The following is a 20,489-nucleotide window of genomic DNA, read 5'->3' on the forward strand; positions in this document are numbered from 1 at the left end:
GGTTTATTTAAGAAAGACGCCTCGGTGAAAATCTCTTAAAAGTCGACGCGAGTTTACAGCGGGAATGACTTAGAACAAATTGCACGAAGCATTAACGCAGACGATACAGTATCGTTTCATAGATTAACAGGTGCTGGAGAAACCGCGGGGTCAGAAATATCCCAAATAAATCTGGTTTACAGGTCGCTGTACAAAAAGCAGTTATAAATACTTCACATCTAGAAAAAATACACCGAACCTTTCAAATAGACTTTCCCTCACGTATAAACAGCCTCTGTAGAAAAACAAAACCACACAGGCGGCCCGGCTGAGCGGTGCTGGCTCGTGCCCACCGCTCCTCACGTGTCACCAACAACTATTGCAGAGCTGACGATTTAATTAGACAAAACGGGGACAGAAGATAGCACAAGATTCGGGAATGGATGGGGAACGCTGATGGGAGGAGGTGGAGAGCAGCGCAGTGCCCCGACCCCGTCCTTCCCAGCTTGCACGTGAGCTGAGCAGTCCGCACCAGCAGCACCGCCCCGTTATTCATGTGCTCGCCATGCTGTAAGCAAACGCCTTCTGCAATAGGACACCTGTTGCGACACTGTAGCCGAAATGCACCCTTCCCTAGAGCGCTTGTATGGAATTGCACTAAAAATAAAAAATATATTTTGCAAAAGGTGTCTACAAAGTTCCTTACAGATGATTCGGTAGGCTCAGGTTTATGGACACGCAGTGTTTCTACATAGTTTTAAGACCAGAATAAGTATAAATCTTCATAAAAAAATCTACTAACTTTTCTGGTTAATATTAACATCAATTTAAGTCAGTAATCTGCCATTACGGGAGCATAGCACCAACATAATATTTATTGCTGTCATCTCTCCCTACAAATATATCTTTCCAAAATATTTACACCTATACAAATATTCATAAAAGTGCAAAATTAAGACTTTTCTCTGTGTAGTCACTTGTGTGGAGCGTTGAGTCTCCTGTACTGAGACAAATGCAGTGCTGCCTTCCTTATTGCTGTGTCATGAAGACCAAAGCTGAGAACAGCCTGCCATGGGCACAGTGACACGGGGTGAGTTCTGTTCCTACTCCGCTCTCACTGCCCGCTTGCAGCTCCGTAAGTGCTCCCTTTGCAGCCGGCTGAAAGCGTCCTCACACGTCGTTAGAGCCTTGGCTGGCACAAGAGGAGAAGCTGTCGTACAAAGAATCGCTCAGGGACTCCAAATTGTCCACGTCCTGCCTATCGGAGCTGTTTAAGGAAGATGCTTCCTTCTTTCCGTTTTCTTCCTTTTGTCCTTCAGCTTTGTTCAGACAGTTCTCCTTTTCTAATAAAAGTACGTTATTGCTGTTAAATTTATTGAGAGACTCCAGGGAAATTCTAGATAATCTGGTCTGAGAATCTTCTTTTGTTTCTTCAGTTTGCTTCAATTTCTGCAATAAGTGAGAAAAGTATTAGAAATATATTTCTTAGAAAAAAAAAGTTATTCTACTACACCGTTAATTACCATCTTTCCAAAGTTCACAGGGATAGAAGAAATAGATTATTAGATGCTTAAATCTCTATTGTATAAATAGAACATTAACGCCCATTTTAGGATAAATCATAGCTTCAAAGCTATGATTGTCTCATGGCTTCTGCTGAGGACTCCAAGAGACTCCAAGTACAAAACAGTGCTACTAACATTAAAGTAGCATATCCTGGATTTGTACGTGTTATGCATTTTCAGCATCTTCACAGTAATTTACATCTTCTCTTGTAAGAATACTTTGGGGGTTATGTTTAAATTGGTATTTGTCTGAGAAGAATTTGGAGTCCTCCAAAAAAAAAAAAAAGCAAGAAAAAAAGAAAAAAAGGCAGGTAGACATGTTCCGAGGAGAAAACAACATTTTCCATAACTTACAGACATAAATGAAAGTTGCTAGAAAATAACCTCACATTTTGCATGTATAAGCCTATTGATTTCTATGAACCCAAACCCTCTCCGATAGAAAAGAAAGCAACAAGACAGGAAATTACAGTGAACTGGGCCAATCCCCACAGGCCAGAATCAATCAGATATTGGCCAGGCCTACTCTGAGAAGAGCTGTAATTCTGCTGGAACACCGGACAATGTATTAGCACATTATATTAAAAACTCACAGTAGGATTATACAAGAACAATTTTATCCCTTTGTTACCTACTGGCATTTTCAATCAGAGATCTGACCAAGGAATAGTTAGGGAAAAGCTTAGGGAGCAGTTCAATAAAAATGACCTGCCTTCCATATACAGGGTGTTCCGAAGTCTCTGTAACTAACTGCTCTTACAGATAACATTATCACAGAAATAGGAGATAACATTCAACATTTTATAGGGCGCTGGGAGAGGTAAGATGCGAGAATTTTGAGATACGCTGTCAGAGTGCAAGCCATTGCTCATTTCCAGTATTACCATTAGATAACACAGACTGCAACGGTAAATTACTGTCAGTCTAGGACATTAGTATTTTGGTTTAGATAGAAAGTGAAATGGTAGTCTGAGCACACTGAGAACATAACATGGCCAGATGTATGGATGCTGTGGGTCACTGAGTCTGCAGTTGTGAATGTTCATTAGAATTTCTGGAAAAATTCAGGTTTCCAGTAAGTCACTGCTCACCCTTGGAGGTCTTGGGCAAGAGGGAGACCTTCCTACATAGCTGGATTGCTTGTTTTTATGGATATTTATATAAAAACGCCAATCTAATGATTGTTGACATTATGATCTTGTTTTTTTCATAAACTAACAATGCCTGGTTAGTATGCTTATGAAATGTTTCAAACAAGCTTAAGCAAAGCAGTAGGACATGCTAAAGTCATTTGGTTCATCATGTTTGATTCTGATTTTACATCTTCACTTTCTAGAATGATAGTATTTTCTGAAATAGAGGAATATTACCCTTGGTAGCAGTAATAAACGTGAATTTAAACCCTTCCATAGAAATTTAGCTTAAAAACTTTAGCTTGAAAAGTTATTATCTTTAGTATTTGAAATATTACACACTATTGTCAAAACAGCTGTTTCACTTCTGTGCACGTCAGATGAGAAAAATCTCAGATACAACATCAATAAAATATATATTTGTGCTTTCTGGAGAGGCCTACAATGTTTGGTGTACAGAGCAGTGCAGATGAAGGCTCAAGATAAGAATGGATCTTCGGCCAACTGAAGAATAGATCTGAATCACAGGACAGACTGGAATGAACTCATTGGTATATTCTACATACATGCAGTATCAATCATTTATTATACTTCACATGTACTGCTTAGACTAAAATCGTGCTTAATCACATCCTAGTTTGTCATTTAATATGAAGCTAACAGTTAATCAAATATATTAGAGAAACTGCAGAGAACTACAGGGAACTCACTAGAAATTTTAAGTAAAATCACTGAACCAAATGAAATTGAAGTGAACTGAAATGTAGCCCATCAATGCAACCCACTGGCAAAAGATACACAGAGTAGTGGATAGTATGGGACTCACAAATTTCATGCATGCAAGTGCAAGTGCTACTATTACAGTAGCACCTACTATACATGAGGAAAAAAGCAACAAAGGAAAAAAACCTAAAAGTCATGGCAAAATTTATTACTAGAGACAATAATTGTATTCAGAAATAAGTTGTGAATATTTTAGGACATTCAGTTGTTCTTTTTCCATGACTTCATGCTTCGTTGTCAAAAAAAAAAAAAAAAGAAAAGAAAAAAAAAAGAAAGAAAAGTTCTGCATTCCTTTCTTTGGCACCTTACTGAAATACTATGCAAATATGTATAAGAAATGCTCATGATCTGGAAAGTAATACTTAGGTTTTTTTTCACTTGAGGTAGTCTACTTGCATGCAATACACTTCCAGGCATTGTGTTAACTCTAGAAGTGAGGATCACCAGTTATTGCTAATTCGATAATTAAACAAGAACGTGAGGACATTTAGGCAAGGAATATTAATATGCCAGAACTGTACTCAGATATCTGATACAATAAGAGTGATCTTATCTCACAATTTTATTACTACAGCTCACTTTAATCATCTATTAAATTTTCTGTTAAAACGCATTTGGGATAATAATTCATATGATATACTTGCAGCTATAAAATTCAAATATGACATTCCAATCCTTGGCATGTGGAAGAAAACTCATTCACATCCTGAGCTCCATGGGAGAAAATAAAATGTTTATGCAATGAAACTAATGTAAGCATCTCCTTCATCAGCAAGTCATTTTTCTTCCACGGTAACAAAATTATGTATGTTCCTAGAGGTGAAAAGACACTGATAATTTCTGTAAACTTGGTGCCTCACAGCAAATGTCAGTTCTGGTTCTTTAAGAATCTTTTCTCTAGTTACTATAGATACAGCTTGGAAGAATTACTAGAATATTTACTTAGGTCCATCTTTCATTGTTTCCTATTTTTCACAGCAGATGCAACAGTTGCTAGATTAAACAAAAGTCAAAACCAAAACAAGTATTAGAATCTGTTGATCAATCACGTAAGTAGGTGGTTGAATAGCATCTCTATATATAGTTTAGTCTGTGCAGGTATGTTGTGACTTCAGCAGACACAGATACAGCAAAGAACAGGGGCTGGCCCAAAGATGTTACTTTTGTGCATTTTACAGCAGATAGTTCACTAATGCATTTGGGAGTCACAGTAGTTTTTCCTGCAGATAAGGAACATTTTGGCAGCAGATCACATACATTTTGTATCCATGAGAACTGGGTGAGATTTGGTAACAGCGTACAGAGCACCCAGCCTCGAAGGCTTCAGTAAAATCTTTCCCATATTTACCATGGCTTTCTGCATAATGAACAGGTCCTTTTATCACCATAGGAGAGATAGATAGCATTTTGTTGAGTGTTGCTAGAAGAGCTAAGATGGGACCAACAGTGTGTTCTTGATCTCAGAAGTAACACTTAAAGCCATTTCATCCTGAAGGTGTTGACTCTGCTGGTGACTATTTTGCACCTGTTCTATGAATACGTAAAGTGTTTACTGCATTCAGCATGATCATTTATGCATTCCTAAATTCAGGGAAAAGATGTAGTCACAGATTTTGGCCCAAGCCAGAATAGGTTCAATTCAGGAAAGATTTTCACAATGTCTTTGTAATATCAATGGCCCATCATCCTAAAGCAGATCAGTTTACAGCTTATTTTACTTATACTAACCTTATTTCTGGATAGAAAACCCACACCGTTATGGTCTCAGGGCAGGGGCAGCATTTGTTCTATTCTGTGTAAGTGGAGAGCTTCCCACCTAGAGTTCTGGAGTTAGTCATTATGGGATGCCTTATACCACCTGAGAGCACTGACTGGTTGTTAGGAGAAACTCTACCTGACATAATACAGACGTTCATCACAAGTCACATTGCTTCAAAATAAATTCATGAGTCATGAATCAGAATAATGCTTTCCTTGTTGGCATCATCCTAAAGGGAATAACTAAAAGCCATTAGCGATATAATAAAATCTGGCATGTCACTTCAAGCACAGCAAATGAGGAAAACACAACTAGCCTGCAGCTCCACTGATACAATATAAATAGGTGTTATTTCTACATTAATACATCCAAATAGATTTTTCTTAAACTTTAAAAATGAGAGGTTACATGTGGGTAGAATGCATTTTCAGTGCTGTGTGATCAAGAACTAGTCACAGCTGTGCAGGATGGCAGGAGGATTTTGCAGGTCTAACAGAAGGTGCACAGTAGGATGGACTAGTTCATGGTTACGAAGGACTCCACAGTTGGCCTGCAGAAAGGAAAGCAACAGCAAGTCCATTTCTTCTTCTATGCAGTCACATGCAGAATCTCTGACTGCCTGCAGGTCAGGCTATGCTTATAAGGCATGCCACAGCCCAAAATTAGCAATGAACCATTCTGCAGGATAAATGCATTTTCCAGCTGTCTAAGTTTAGTTAACCAGCAGTTTAAGGAGCTCAGAGTCGGTTACACACAAGAATAAAATGAACTTTATTTACGTCTCTCATGCACTGGGCAATTTAGTTTTTAGATTAACACAAAAGCAAAAAGGGCATTGCTTCAAGTGAAGTATAACTGCAAAACACTGTTGGGTAAAAGCAACTAAATTGCTATGAGAATTAAATATAGATCAACAGAATCAATATTTAATTGTATAACTCAAGGTCTTTCATTTTAAGTCTGATCTCTAATAGGAAGTACAAATTATTTTCGCATTTTTTTCTGTTATTATTTAAAGTTTTATTGTCAGTGAGAACAATTTTCTAAATTTTTACCTTTTTAAAAGTTCTGTTTGTTATTTTGTCTACTTACATTCAAGGCAAACTTGATCACACAGTGCCACTGCTTATTTACATTCAGTTTTACCATTTTAGATTCCTGCAGTCCTGTAATTTGTATTTATGACACAATGGGTCTAAGTGGGATTATAGCATTACATAGAGTGCTCATATATAATGTGTTCAGTTAGGTGTACTGAGATGCAGTGCAGTATTCTGATCAGGTATATATTGGTGGGACTGGAAGTAGCCTCTCACTGAAGTAGCCTCTCTGTGGTGTTACACACTGGTCTGCAGATTTTTGTGCCATGTACAAAGGTGTAGCACAAAAAGGGTTCACTTTGGTCTCCTATCGTGTGTCAGCTTTCTGTCAGCCGGCCAGGACAGAATGCAAGGGCAGACTGTGGAAAGGAAGTCTCATTTAACCAGACTGATGGGAACGTCAGGTGGACAGGTAACACTCTGAACTGAAAGCAGTCATACAGACATGTGCACGAGACTACAAAGGTGAAAGCTGTAACCGCACGACCTCTGCTGTATTACAGACTTCTGCTGTATCACAGCTGAGCTAAAAATGTGACGTTTGAACTTCTTTCTCTTTAAAGCATAACCTTCAATAATAAGTTAAGACTTGCTCTCCCCTGTATATCATCAGAAGCCTTCATCTATTTTCTCAATTGACAGTAAAATAATTTTTGAAATAATGAATCACACTTCTTTTCCCCACTTGAGCAGAAACCCCATGATATTTTGATATGGCACAAAAATGACATTCTCAAAGAAACATCATCAGATTTTCAAGATAAGCAATACTTGCTGACTTCTTTTCTTGGGGAAAAAAAAAAAAGATATGGAGTATTTTTAAGCTCATTAGTCTCATACAGCAGTGTATGGGAAAGCCATGTATACATGGGTGACTACTGATCACATTCGACTTTATGGGTAATATAATAACAACAAAACAGAATCAAAGCTCACCCAATGTATTTAAGTGTAACAATCTAGAAATATATTTAAATTTTAGGAGATCATTCCTGATGGTCCTCAATTGTAAGAAAATTACCTTAGAGGAAATAAAGCTGATTAGCATGAACCGTGTATAACTCGTAGCTGCAGATCTGGAGAAAATAGCTGTTGCTTAATGAATAGGGGACTGAGGAACTGAGACTTACATTGTCTGGCTTGAATCCTCGTGTGGTTTAGGTGATAAAATATCTTAGTGAACTGTGCCTTGTGCTTTTAAAAGCACAGTTCTCACAAAGTGATGAGATGACTGGGTACACTCAGCACTCTAATGCCAAGAATGTCATCTTCACAATTTACAAAGAACATGATTTCTATGTTGATAGGACAAAACTGTTTGACCTGATTAGGCATATAAAAACCCTCTCTGAACTTCTGCATAATTTAATAAAGATGAACTTTCAGGTCCCAATTTCAAGGTAAGGTAAGTCTAATCTTTTACCTTTTGCTCAATATGAAAGGAATGTCACAAATATGCTTGTTGTCTCACAAAGCATCAGAATGGCCACTGGGTGGATCAACAATGTGTGGGCAAAGTTTATTTAAAACTTTGTAAGGCAGCATAATCCCTTGGAAATTGGTAATTACATTGGTAGTAGACAGGTGCTCAGTCAAGTGTGTTTAGGGGGATATATTAAAAAGAAAATAAATTAAACACATACTTTTTCCAGAAGATAATCAAGACCTGGCTCTGTTCACATTGGTAGAATGACCAGTTATGCTTCTCACAGAAGGAACAAGCCCACTAAAAGCAATGCTCACTGCAACCAGAGCTCATCACACGGCATTAAGGGCGAGGCATCCATGATGAGAAAGGAAGCTGATCTTCAGTTTTCAGAACATAAGAGACTGAACATGAACAAGGCATGCAGAGGATACTTTGCTTTACTTTTCAGAGATCCTTTTAGCTTTATTCATGGAGGGAGTTCAATAACAAAATTGTACTTATTTTTCAGTGATGGGAAAAAATCACAGTGAAAAAAAATCACGCTGAAAGATAAGTTTGGCAACAAAGTTATTGAACATGAGAGCCATTTTAAATTCAATACTATTCCTTTATGCTTAGGGCCATTTTGTCAGCCATAACCTGCTGAATGTTATTGGAACAATATGGTCCTCATCTCCACTGATCAGCCTTCAGAGTTAATTTTACCACACAATATTTTAGCATAAAGAGGTTTGTCCTGCTGAGGAGTTATTTTGATGAAGGCGTTGATGCTTGTTTCAATAAAGAATGGGCTTTATAAACAATGGATTACAGTTTTAGCCTTGACTAAGAGCTTGGAGGAATCTTTTTTCAATTGAGATATCCAATTAGAATTGCATCAAGGAGGGGGAAAAGTGTAGTAAAATAACGATTTTTGAAAGCTAATGCAAAATTGAGCTCTTAAAGAGACAAATTCTATCCAACATTAGACTGTAGCAAAAATAAAAAATAAAATAAAATTGTCTCAAATCCAGTAAATGCAGGATCATACTCATACAACATGTAATTTCGCTGACATTTTCAGTAATCGGGGTCATTTTTCTGTATGGTTGAGCTATTCTCAGACTCCTGTTCCTACGTATTAGCTGTGTTCTTACCTGTCTTCATCCCCCACCTTTGGCTTTTTTGAACAAGACTATTTATTTTGGTAATTACAAGGGCACTTATCTCCTCACTCTAGTGATGTCTGAGTTCCTGGCCTGTAATGTCTGTATGTCAGTCACCCAGCATACTGATGGAAAACGGAATTGCTCTTCAAGACTTATACTGCAAATGGCAGTTGGCAGTGGGTAGTAATTTTCCACACTAGTAATCTCTCTTTTGAGTACTGGACCAGATTCACTTCAGGGTAGCCTCTGAATACCCAAGGTACATCAACTGAGCTAAGGACAAAAGGACAGAAGGTGCAGATCAAGACGGAGGGATGTTAGTGGCAGGACCAAGAGTGAGTCAGCAGTATGAAGACACAAAATAGTAATAATTCTCCCAGTTACGAGAACTAGCTTGTCATATGCACAAATAGGGCTGCCATATCTGCAGGTGAGTTCAACGAGTACAAATCTCTGCTGGAAGATTTGCAGAGGAAAAGAGGGGAATGTCCTTCTTACAAGTTCTAAAGATGATTCACAAACGTCATTTAAACTCAGAATTGAGCTTCACAGAAAACATTTTTCTCATTTTTAGCCTCTTATGAGGACAGCTGGGAAGAGAAAAACAATCTTTCCAGACCCATCAGTCCCCTTCTGCAAGACTGCACATTCAGTCACCGTGGAGGGAACCTCCATATATGTGTACTTGGTGCATGCGCATCAGAATGACATCTCTTCCAAACTCCCACCAAGCAGAACTATAGATTTTCTTTATTCTTAAAAAAAGTCTTAATTATGTGCTTAACCCCCAACCCCATCCCAATAAGAGAGTTTGTTTAGAAGCTGTCATTTTTCTCTCCATTCCAGATTTCAATTGACTCCCTGCCAGTGGACTTTTTCACTTCGAATGAATCAAACCAGAAGTCATTGCCCTTTCTGTGACACCTGGCCTCTGGAAACAACTAACAAAGCTCCCCAGGTATACCCTCTTACATTAGAAGGTAAATTGGGCCCTACCTCAATGACAGATGTGGTTTACAGGATGAAGCTAGGCGATCATGTCACAGGTGGCACTGGCAAGCACTCCTGGAGGCAGCAGAAGGACAAGCTGTAAGCAGGCTGCCTTCTCAGTAGACCTGTTGCAGCTGAACTATCTGCATGCTGTTTTCTGATCCTGGGCAATGAGACTACAAAAGTTCCCTCCTAATCAGAGCAAGGGACAGCACAGGTGCAACTAATGCACTTGCCATCTCTTAAGGTAGTATTATGATCTGCACAATTTTCAGTACTCATTCAAGCAAAGCATGAATTACAGAGTGGAAACTTGTGCTTAGGTTCATCTGCTATCAAATCCTACCTAATAGTACAGATATTTATATGCACTTTCTAAATCTATGCAAATGATTTATCTTTGCTGAAGGGCAGAGAATTTGAGGGGCAGAGGCACAAAAACTTTGAGCAAAAGTTTTAGATAAATGTTGCAGAACCAAACTGAAAGAGAAATTTTCTCTTGCAACATTTAGTTCATTTCAGTACACCCAGTCATATCAATAAAGAGTCCATAGTATAAGTCAGCTAGAAAATAGATGCTATGAAGGATGTTCCATTTTATGTGGTTTGAATTTGATTAGTGATTAGTCTTGGCAGTTAAACCACATGGGAATAGTAATCAAGGTTCTCTGCTGCAGTTCTGTAACAACTGGAAAACACTGTTGGCTCATGTCCCATACCATGATGGGATATTAACCTAAAATCTAATTAATCTATGAATGAATTACGGTTCTAGAAATATACTATATTATAATCAATTCTAAGTGAGTTCCTAACAGAAGATAAGATGAAGAAAAAGCTGTAAAATTACTAGGGGTTGATAAATTCTGTTTACTATGACTGATGATTTTTAGGGGGGATAATTTTACAATCCATCAAACTTTTGTCAGTTCAAGAATCATGCTGCCAAACGTATGCAGTAAATTAATTTTTAAATTTACATATTTATTAAAAATCTTATTGAAAACAGCAGGAAGTAAGCCCTGTTTGAATAATAAAATAACTTGTTATTCTACTGGAAAGAAAACAAAACAAAAAAAAACAACAGCCAACCTTCTATTACGATGATTTTATAGTAAGGCAATAATTACAAACAGCTACATGGATTAGTTAACCAAACAATGTATTAAATAGCCAACCAAAAATTAATCAAGAATTAGAAAAAAACAACAACAAGAAAAAAACACTGTTGGAAGATAATCAAGTAAAAAAATGTAATTAAAAAGCTGAGAAATTCATGGCTGTTTCAGATGTGCTTGAGGACATGTTTGCTAACACAGAGGCCTGCTGGCATAAGCTCCTAGATTCCTGCAAAGGCATGGGAACCTGCAGGTGCCTGCTGCATGGCACCCTGCTCAAGGTGCTGGAGAGGAAAGGAGCTCCAACAAGGTAGGGCTGCACACACAAATGTGCCCAGAGCTTTGCACTGCTGGCTCAGAAGATCATACTGTGACCCAAGTTCCTGCTTAGTGCCCAAAATGGTGGAACTGGGAAGAACAGTGGTTTGAATTGAGCAAGTAAAGGGCTTCACAGACCTGTCGAGTTCTTAGCTGTGTTTGTTTTCAAGGCCTCAATTCTGTGTTACCCAAAAGTTAAAATGCTTTTCTGGAGCAACTTTGACATATTTGCTCTACTGCTGATTCCTTATCCCATAGACATGCTCCAGGTATTAAAGGAACACTGGTGTCCTCCTTTTTAATTCCCCTAGTCTCATCTCCACCATTATTCCAGTTTTGATTGACTACCACTATCACTGCTGATTCTCTTGCTCTCTTAAGATGCTTACTTTTTCTAAAATGCTATTTTGCACAAACACAAACAAAACACATACATCCATCTAGCCTTCATCCATCAGAAGCCAGAACTGCACAGCTGTCACAGCTCTGCTTCCTCGGGCAGCCCTCCCAATTGTCTCGTGCTGGACTGACATTGTGGAAGGGGCCTCTTTGACTGATTTATGTAGTACCTGGTACGTGCCTGAATACTGAAGCCTGATTGCTTGAGAGGATCCATGTCATTTGGAGCATCTGACACAGTTGTCAGTTACTGGTTGAAAACAGTATGCCTATGCTGGTGGTAACAATCTCAAGATAGAAACAGGCTAAAACTAGATTTAATATTTTGGCCAGTGGAATAAAATGTATGCTGATGGAAAAAATAAAGATTGTTGCTAATCTCCTATCGAGGAAAGGATGCAGTCCTGGGCTGTGACCCGGTAACTATATGGATTAATGCAAAAGGAAATGTGAGATACGACTATACGCAGAGAATCGGCAATTCTTGTCACAAATGCAGACTGCAGATGATACTGCTTTGCCCAGCTCTAAATGATGATCAAAAAGAAGCACAGTGAATAAATAACCAGAATAACGCTGAGCATTGAGAAGACCACTGCTGGAAATGCAGATGGATGTTCCTACAGCCAGGAAATTTATGAAGTGTTCAGCTTGCCTCCCAACTTAAAAAAATAAATAAAGCAGTGATACATGTTGTGATTAACAAACATACCATTTGGGTGTTATCTGGAGGAATGCTAGTCTACGTTTTTAGGTTTGTTTGCTTCATCCTTTAGATACATCTGTTTCTGGTCAAGAGAACTTCTACCCTACTTTGTTTGAACAAAGCATAGAAAATATCATTCACTTGGATCTGGTCAAGGTATTAGTGGTTGCAGACTCTCTTTGAGGGGCACAGCCTGGAAACAGCAAGGAGTGAAAGCCAAATGTACTCAACAGTCCTTTGTCTTTTCACCTTTGCCTTTTCAGCAAATTAAGGTTCAGGTTCAGGCTAAGCAGCTTACAGGATCTATAAGGCTGGCAAACACTTCTGCTGAATCTATTCAAGCTATAAAAATCTCCTACTAGAATGTGAGATGTTTTTATGACAAGGCCTTGTTTGTTTGCTTTCCAGAGAAAGGAAGCACAGTAGAAGCGTATGTTGGGAACCACAGTTCTGCAGGGTCTGATCCCCTCTTTGACTGTAAGGAAATCTTTGTCAGGAACGATCAAAGTAGGAATTCAGCGTGGAGATGTGGACTCAGTCTCCTCACTGTGGACTTCCCTTTTTTTGTGTTGATTTTGCTTCAGTCTGTATATATATAAATACAGAAATGTAGAAGTGAAGGGACAGCCAGCCACATGAGTGCATTTTCTGTACAAATGCTTTAGAAGATTTATTGACCTTACCAATATAAGGTTACTGCAGTGTTAATGCTGAAAACTGTTGTGAATACTGGTAATGCAGAACGTGTTCCTATGTCTAAAATAGAGATGATAATATTGTTAATATAATAGGCCACTAGGAGGACTAAAATACAACTGGAATTCATGCAGATACACTGTAGAGGTAATATGCACTCATTTTCTGAATGACTAAAGATGGCACAAACAGGAAAATTGGACTCAATAAAGTAGCTCCCAAGCACATAATTTGAATATTGTTGCTGAAAATTAACAGACATCTGATATTTACTGACATATAAATCCATTTTTTTAAATGTTGATTTCTTCAATGTTTTAGATTATTCAGGGTTTGAATTCTTGTAAGAATGGAATAAAAATTTTGGCCACGGGGCTTTTAGAAGAGCTCTGCATGGATAGCAGGACTGTTGAAGGCAGCACAGCTCTGCTAATGCAAAACTCATGGCCTCTCACGTTCTGAAAGTTCCTTAGCAATGGTTTGTGGTTAGTTCTTGTGGTGCAAGACCCTATCTTGAGTAAGAGTCCTGATGAGTACATTAAGTGATTATTTACTTAGCATCACTACTGGGCTCCATCAATGTCCTCAAAGCATTCTGCTACAAGTACTGGGTTAAATTCTAAATGTAGCTGGAAGGTATTTCTTATATTCTTTATTTTAAAAAGGGGAATTTAATAGCAAAAGAGATTTAGCAATTTGGACAGGCAGCCAGAACATTATCTCTACAGCCCCACACTCCTAACTGTTAAGCTCTTTGTTTGAATTTGAAAATTCATTTTTTTTTTTCTTTGCAGGCAGAAAATTCTCCATGGAAAGACAGAGGCAGAGGCCTGTATTGTTCTCTTCACTAGAGTGCATCTGCAATGCTCCTCACTGTACAGGACCTGGCATTTGATTCAGTGTATGTGGTAGTTAATCAAATGTTTTGCACTGACTTCAGTAGACTTTGGATTAGACTCTTAATGCATTAGAGAGATGAATTATTTAACTTACTGAGTTCCCCTAGAAACAAAATATTGAGCTGCAAACAAAGCTAACAAACACCAAATGGGATACCATCTGCTGCAATGAACAAACCACAACCAGTTTCCCCCATGCTTGAGAGTCTTCCAAAATGAAATTTGAAATAGGTTTGTTAAACTCCCAACTGTCTCACAAAATTGGCTTAGCACAGGTTAGCAAATGCTAATGCCACGAGCAACAGCAAGCCAGACTATGATATATCAATTGGAATTGTCTCTAATTTTATTTCAATTGGACGTCTCTGTCTGAAAGCTCAGGGGATTTCTTCTATCCAGAGCCTATGGAGCCAATGGAGAAGTTTCTCTTCATCCTCCGTGTCCTAGGGCTATGGATACTGAGTAGTTTCTTCCCCTGAGTAAATATGCATGGTAATTATCTATAATGATGCACCATAAATCTGGATCCTTCTAGCCTTTGATATCTAGGCTCCATACCAGATAACCTTCTGGGGAACAAGATACAGAAGTGAAAGAAGTTCTATCTCTTGCAGCAAAGGCAAAAGCTACCTGAAATCCTGAGTCCAAAGTATCAAAGTTCATAGTCTGCTGAGTGTGTAGGCTCTCAAACACTTTCACAGGGACAGAAGGACAATGCACTGCATGTGGCACCATTACTGAGTACTTTTATGTAACATGAGAAAAAAACCACACCAAACCAACAGTATTTGCTCTGTAGAATGAGACAAGTAGATAAATGTCTTCATACTTAAATTTTCTACATACCTAGACAACTTCATCTTCCAGTATACCCCAACAAGTGATGAAATTAGTAAGAACAGTACTTTGGAAGACTATTCAGTCTTTATCTGATAACAAGAAAGGTTACAGCTCTCCACATTACTCAGCTGTTTTAGATGGTGACTACTGTTCTTTGGCTTGCTCTGCTGCCTCTGTTTTCATCATTGTGCTAATGATGGCATAATAGATTCCATTTTTTTCTTGCAATAGAATTCATTTATAGAAATACAATATTATAAAATTTGAACTCTAACTGGCTTGTTACAGTGGTTCTCAAGAACAAGGATGGATGATGTTCCAATAATAGCAATGGTAAAAATATTCTGTAAAATGATATAAGCGATACAGTTACAGCACTTTTGAGCTGCTCATACTCTAATGGTACGGAAAATGCAATTAAAAAATGGGCTTAGAAGTACAAACAGTTCCATTATGATATGATCTTAGCTGTAACATTTTAGGACCAGATTAAAAAAGACGGAGTATTTGGCCTTCCCTTTAGCTCATGGGAAATTGCCTGCTGAGGTTCTGTGACACTGCCCACAGAGCCAATGTACAGCAGGAGCAGGAGGATGCTACTGGTCTGAATTCTGCCTGACAGAGGGAGAATATCCAAACCAATTTTTGAGCATCTATGTAAACACCATTATTTTCACAGGATCCAATGTGCAAAGCTCTAAAAAAAAGCTGCAGATTTCTAGCACCCTCAAAAACTGGGCAGCCAGCGTCTAAATATGAATTTAGGTACTACCATTAGGAAACAAATGAAGCTTGAAAAAACTGGCCTGCATTTGTACTGATTAGGGCTGCAGGTAAGGGTGCATTTGGCAGCTAGGCTACACAGGGCAAAATAATGCTTGCAATAGTGATTAGGAAGTATGTGCTGGCTGCTTAGCTACTTTATCAGTTTCAGGCAATGTCTGAAAAGCTCTTACATCTTAGATCTGCTCTGCATCTTAGTACATGTGGTACAAACAAGCCTCCTGGTCTGGTAACTTCTGCATATTCCATGTCTTGCTGGATTTTAGACACTTATGTTATTAGAAATGTCACAGACTATTAATGCATGATTAACATTTGAATTTTAAAATACTCAGCCATATAATATATTCATATCTAACTTCTTCATTCCCACCCACCTCTGCTATATATTCTTCATCCACACAAATCCATTTAATGTCTTTTTTTACAGTTGGATCTATACTGAGTACTCAATGACACGTGCAATAAGATAACAGAAAAAAACACTTCTAAATGTTTGACTGATAAATATTCAGACAATTCCTCAAATAGTCACTTGAGGCTTTAATTACTGAGAATAAAACTAGAGGAGGTAAGGAAAGTTCTGAAGGCTACAGCTTTTTATAGCATCCAGAAGTTTTGGTGACCTCTATCAGTGCACAGGGAAAGACTGGAGTAGCCCAGGCAGTACAGGGAGCTGAGCTGTGCAGATGTGTCTCAGAGCTGAAGGGAGGGCAGTTTGGGCTGAGGGAACTGCAACATGATACAAAAACATGCAGCACTCTTAGCTTTTGTGGAAGATAAGTAGGTACCTGTCATGGTCTCAGTATTCCCCATCAAAACATCATGTAGTGTACTGTAATGTATAGGGATAGGTGGGATAGGTGCCAGGAATTGGATCATTAACACTTTAACTCCCAGTACACTACATGATGTTTTGATGCGGAATACTGAGAACCAAAAACAAAAAAACATAAAACCATGACAGTACCTAAGATAAGTCATCAAATCTTATAAGCTTTCCAAACTTCCCTGTGTCACTTACTGCTTATACGTTTGCTAAATCCCATGTTTATTTGACCCACCAAACACAAATCTTGCTTTCCATCAAAACAACTCCACAAGGCCATGTGTTCATGTAACGTGGACAAAATACAGTAAGAAATAGAATATTTTCCTTCAGCACTTACCATAAATGAGAATGTTTAAACTTAAAAAAATACCTAATATTTTTCAGCAGGATGCACACAATCTCAGTGTCACATTGCATGAAATCAAATATAACTTCTTATTTAAATAAAAGGTGAATCACTTTAGGGAGATAAAAATAGATGGTGGAACAAACTGTAAACATCACCAAGCTATTGCAAAATGATTTTTGCAAATACGTGACATAAAATTTGCCTTCTTTTCAAAGAGTATGCTGATCAGGATATTACTTCCCATGCTCATATGAAAACAAAAAGCATCCTCTCAAAAAATCCTGTTTACTAACATATTTCCAGTGTCCTGCCACAACTGCTGCTAGGATCATCTGTGCAACTTGTCCTCGTGTATTTTGCTCAGAACAGAATGCTCACACTAATGGATTGATCATTCCCTGCCCTTCTCTTCGTGATGTTTGAGTGCTTTATGCAAACACATCACTGTTATAGATGGAGATGGCAAGTTTCAGCTGGAATCGCAATTCACAGAAGTATTACAGCATTATTCATCTCATTTAACTCTGCTAATCAGATGCTCCTCTTGGAGTGAAAATATTTTCCAGTCTCAGAAAACAAACAGCTCACTGAATACCTCTCTGCCTTACTGCTCTTCTCTCGATTGACTCAATCCAATGTTTATTGAATCCAATTTATTTTTAGCTTTTTATTAATAATATCATTTCTACCATTACTACAATTACACTGTCTTACAAGCTTACTAATATTCATCATTTACTGCTGCTACTGTGCCCTGGATTCCATTTTGGCTGACAGTATTATTATTATATTCCAATTCAACACAGAGAAATGAAATGAAAGCTTTATTTCCAGAGGACCAACGAGTGCCTGGTTACAAATGGCAGAAACATCAGTACACTTTGGGCCATGCTGCAAACCACAGCAGTTCCATCTGCCAAACTTTTGTGGAACAGCTCAGAACATTTTCCACTCTGGGAAATCAGCTTGCAAATGATTCTTCTACTCGGTATGTGCTTCTGGTTCTTGTTAAAAGAAAGGATTTACCTAGTTAAGCCCAGGAGCCACAGTGTCTGTTAAATCCTTATGTAATCTTGAGTTTTGTAGGTAAACAGACATCTACAGTGCTCACTGTCTGTCCCTGCAAGGCAGTGAGCAGCGCGATGCAAAGGTGTGGGTCAGCAATTCTCTGCCACAAGTTACCATGGGATTTGGCATTATGTGACACTGTGCCATCAGCACCAAAACTGTACCTACATGCCTGGGATGCTTCAAGTTCTTAACTTTCCTACTGGAGTTGCAGCTTTTCACTTCCTCCGCATCTTCTCTCAGCCTCACATCCCAGCGATTCTCCCGCTAGCCTTGCACGCCATGTGTTCTAAATGCCACACAGCCTGCTGTGCTGTGCCAAATGCTTCATGTCCCTCACCGATAGCCAAAGACTCTTTTAAAACTCGGTGCTAAAAGACATCTGAGTTAAAATGCCGCCACCTACCCATCCCCATAAATACACTAAACAAACATAAAACAGGGAGAACTTTTACACCAGCTGGAGGGCTAGGCAGAATGGGGTTTGGTGGCACAGTACTAACATTATGGAGTCTGTTACTGTTAGAACTATATCAGCTTTTTTACAGTATAAAGTCCCTTGCATGATATTTAAAATGTTTTTCCTTTGGTGGACTCTCCCTTACATATGTCCTTTTCCCTTGCCAGAGCTTTTTTATGCTTAATCAAGTTATAGAAAATGTTATCACTCTCCTTGCTGCTGAACCACTCTCCACTGCATGCTATTTTTCTACAGCTCTCAGCAGTGAAAGAAGCTTCACTTGCTTCACCTAGAAGGCAGAGGGAGAGAAACGAGTCTCAGTATAACTGCAGCTTTTTATTGTTGCCAAGCTAGTTCCTCAGGCTAACTGTAAGAATGTTCTTCCACACTACACAACATTTCTTTTAAGTGATACACGTCAAGTGAGACTTTGGTCCCAGGAGACTGCCTAGCAGTCTTCAAATTGTTTGTTTTGCTGTCTCTTCACTTCACTTTTTGGAGGCGACTTTGATGGCAAGATACGAGGAACAATGAGACCTGATTAGGAATATAAGACTCGATAGCAGATCTTCGGGTGTGAACCTGCCCTATGGAAAGGAAAAACATGCAGAGATGTGGGATTTGTTGATGTCTGGAGACAACCTAGCCTATTTCTGATTCCCTATTTCCCCACGCTGAGTTGAATCAGGCTTGAGGCTAGGAAAAATATTTTTAATTCTGTAATACTCCCATGGGTGATGTGGTAAAATCTGTTTTCTTATCAGATCATGCTCCTGTGGTTTTTGTCACTTATGTTGTCAAATACTCCTATGAAATTCCCTTGACAAAAGATCTTGCATCAACTTGGATAATTACTCAGACAGTCTTTGCTTTGGCAGAACAAGCACTGCATCGTTCATCTGAGGATCACACACCTTCACTTAAACAGAAAGAAAGGCTTGCAGCCCTCAGCCGTAGGGAGGGGGGTGACGGCTCCCCTCTGTCTTAAGCCTGGCAAGGAAAACAGCAAAAAGGAGGTGCACTTTGCATAAATAAATTACACAGTTGTACAGTTAGAGCACAGAAATGTGTAATTTCTAGATATTTTCTGTCACTGGCAAAGGACTCCCTTTACCTTCTATTAATTTTCAATATAATACTTCGTAAAACTTGCTTCAAACTCTCTATTTGCAGTAGAATGGCTCCTACTAAGTCAGTTCTGGTAAGTGGAAACACATGCAGCTTAGAGACTACTGCACCTGCCACATTTTGAGAATGTGAGGTGTAGGCTGTGGGTCCTGGTCAACTCAAGCACAAGGCTCAGAACCATGCCCGTCTCATTTGGGCAATGCAAATCACTCTGCTTCCAAAACCAACATGCTGAGTCCTAAATGGACACATGAGGGGCAGTTATCCTTTCCTTTGTAGCACTTAAAACTGCTGCTGGATCTTCTCTACACACCCTGTGCTAACATGCTCTCCATTTTGAAGATAAAACACAGAAGCATAAACACAGTAAAAGGCATTTGCAGTTCTTGTGACTAGGAGGATGAAAGGATATCTGATCCTGAGTGAATGAGATCATGCAGTGCTAAGCTAGCCTCACTTAATGTCTACATTAATAAACCACCTCCCTAAACTTATGCAGTGATTTGATATACTGATTCCATGCATGAAAGAAAAGCATTGATCTTAAAACACAAAAGTCAGAGAATGGTTGCAGACTTATTCCCTATCTACAAATCTTATGATGGCAGCATGTTTCTCAACATCTTAGTCTCACTGGGCCTAGAAAAGGAAACAGAACTGATTCCCTCTGCACCTGATCATTCTCCTCTGTCTTAAGCTCAGTGAGGAAAACAGCAAAAAGGAGGTGCACTTGATGCATTGCAGGCATACAATTAGCACACAGAAAACTATAATTTCTAGATACTTTCTATCACTGGCAAAGGAAGTCCCTTATCTTCCATCAATTTCCAATATAATACTTCGTGAAACTTGCTTCAAACTCCCTATTTGCAGTAAAACATTGCACAAAATAAGCTACGACCCAGCTCATCTAGAGCATTTGTTGTCTTTTTTTTTTGTAACTTGAGGTTAATTTTCACTGTCCCCACTTCACAGACAGTGAAACTGAGCTCCTGAGATCAAGCAGT

The 20,489-nt window shown here is 38.7% G+C and overlaps 1 protein-coding gene across 7 annotated transcripts in view; it reads right to left on the reverse strand.

Moving 5' to 3' along the window:
- Window positions 1-35: 35 nt before the first annotated feature.
- The window catches only part of NCKAP5 (NCK associated protein 5), a 338,518-nt gene continuing 318,064 nt past the window's right edge, over window positions 36-20,489 (reverse strand). For all 7 annotated transcript variants that reach the window (XM_085228902.1, XM_085228905.1, XM_085228903.1 and 4 more), the window contains one exon: window positions 36-1,428. In XM_085228902.1, coding sequence (XP_085085028.1) covers window positions 1,150-1,428 — 279 coding nt within the window. In that variant the 3' untranslated portion in view covers window positions 36-1,149. The remainder of the gene's footprint in view (window positions 1,429-20,489) is intronic.

The sequence above is a fragment of the Meleagris gallopavo genome, chromosome 7 (genome assembly GCF_905368555.1).
Source record: "Meleagris gallopavo chromosome 7, MGAL_WU_HG_1.1, whole genome shotgun sequence".
Taxonomy (NCBI): domain Eukaryota; kingdom Metazoa; phylum Chordata; class Aves; order Galliformes; family Phasianidae; genus Meleagris; species Meleagris gallopavo.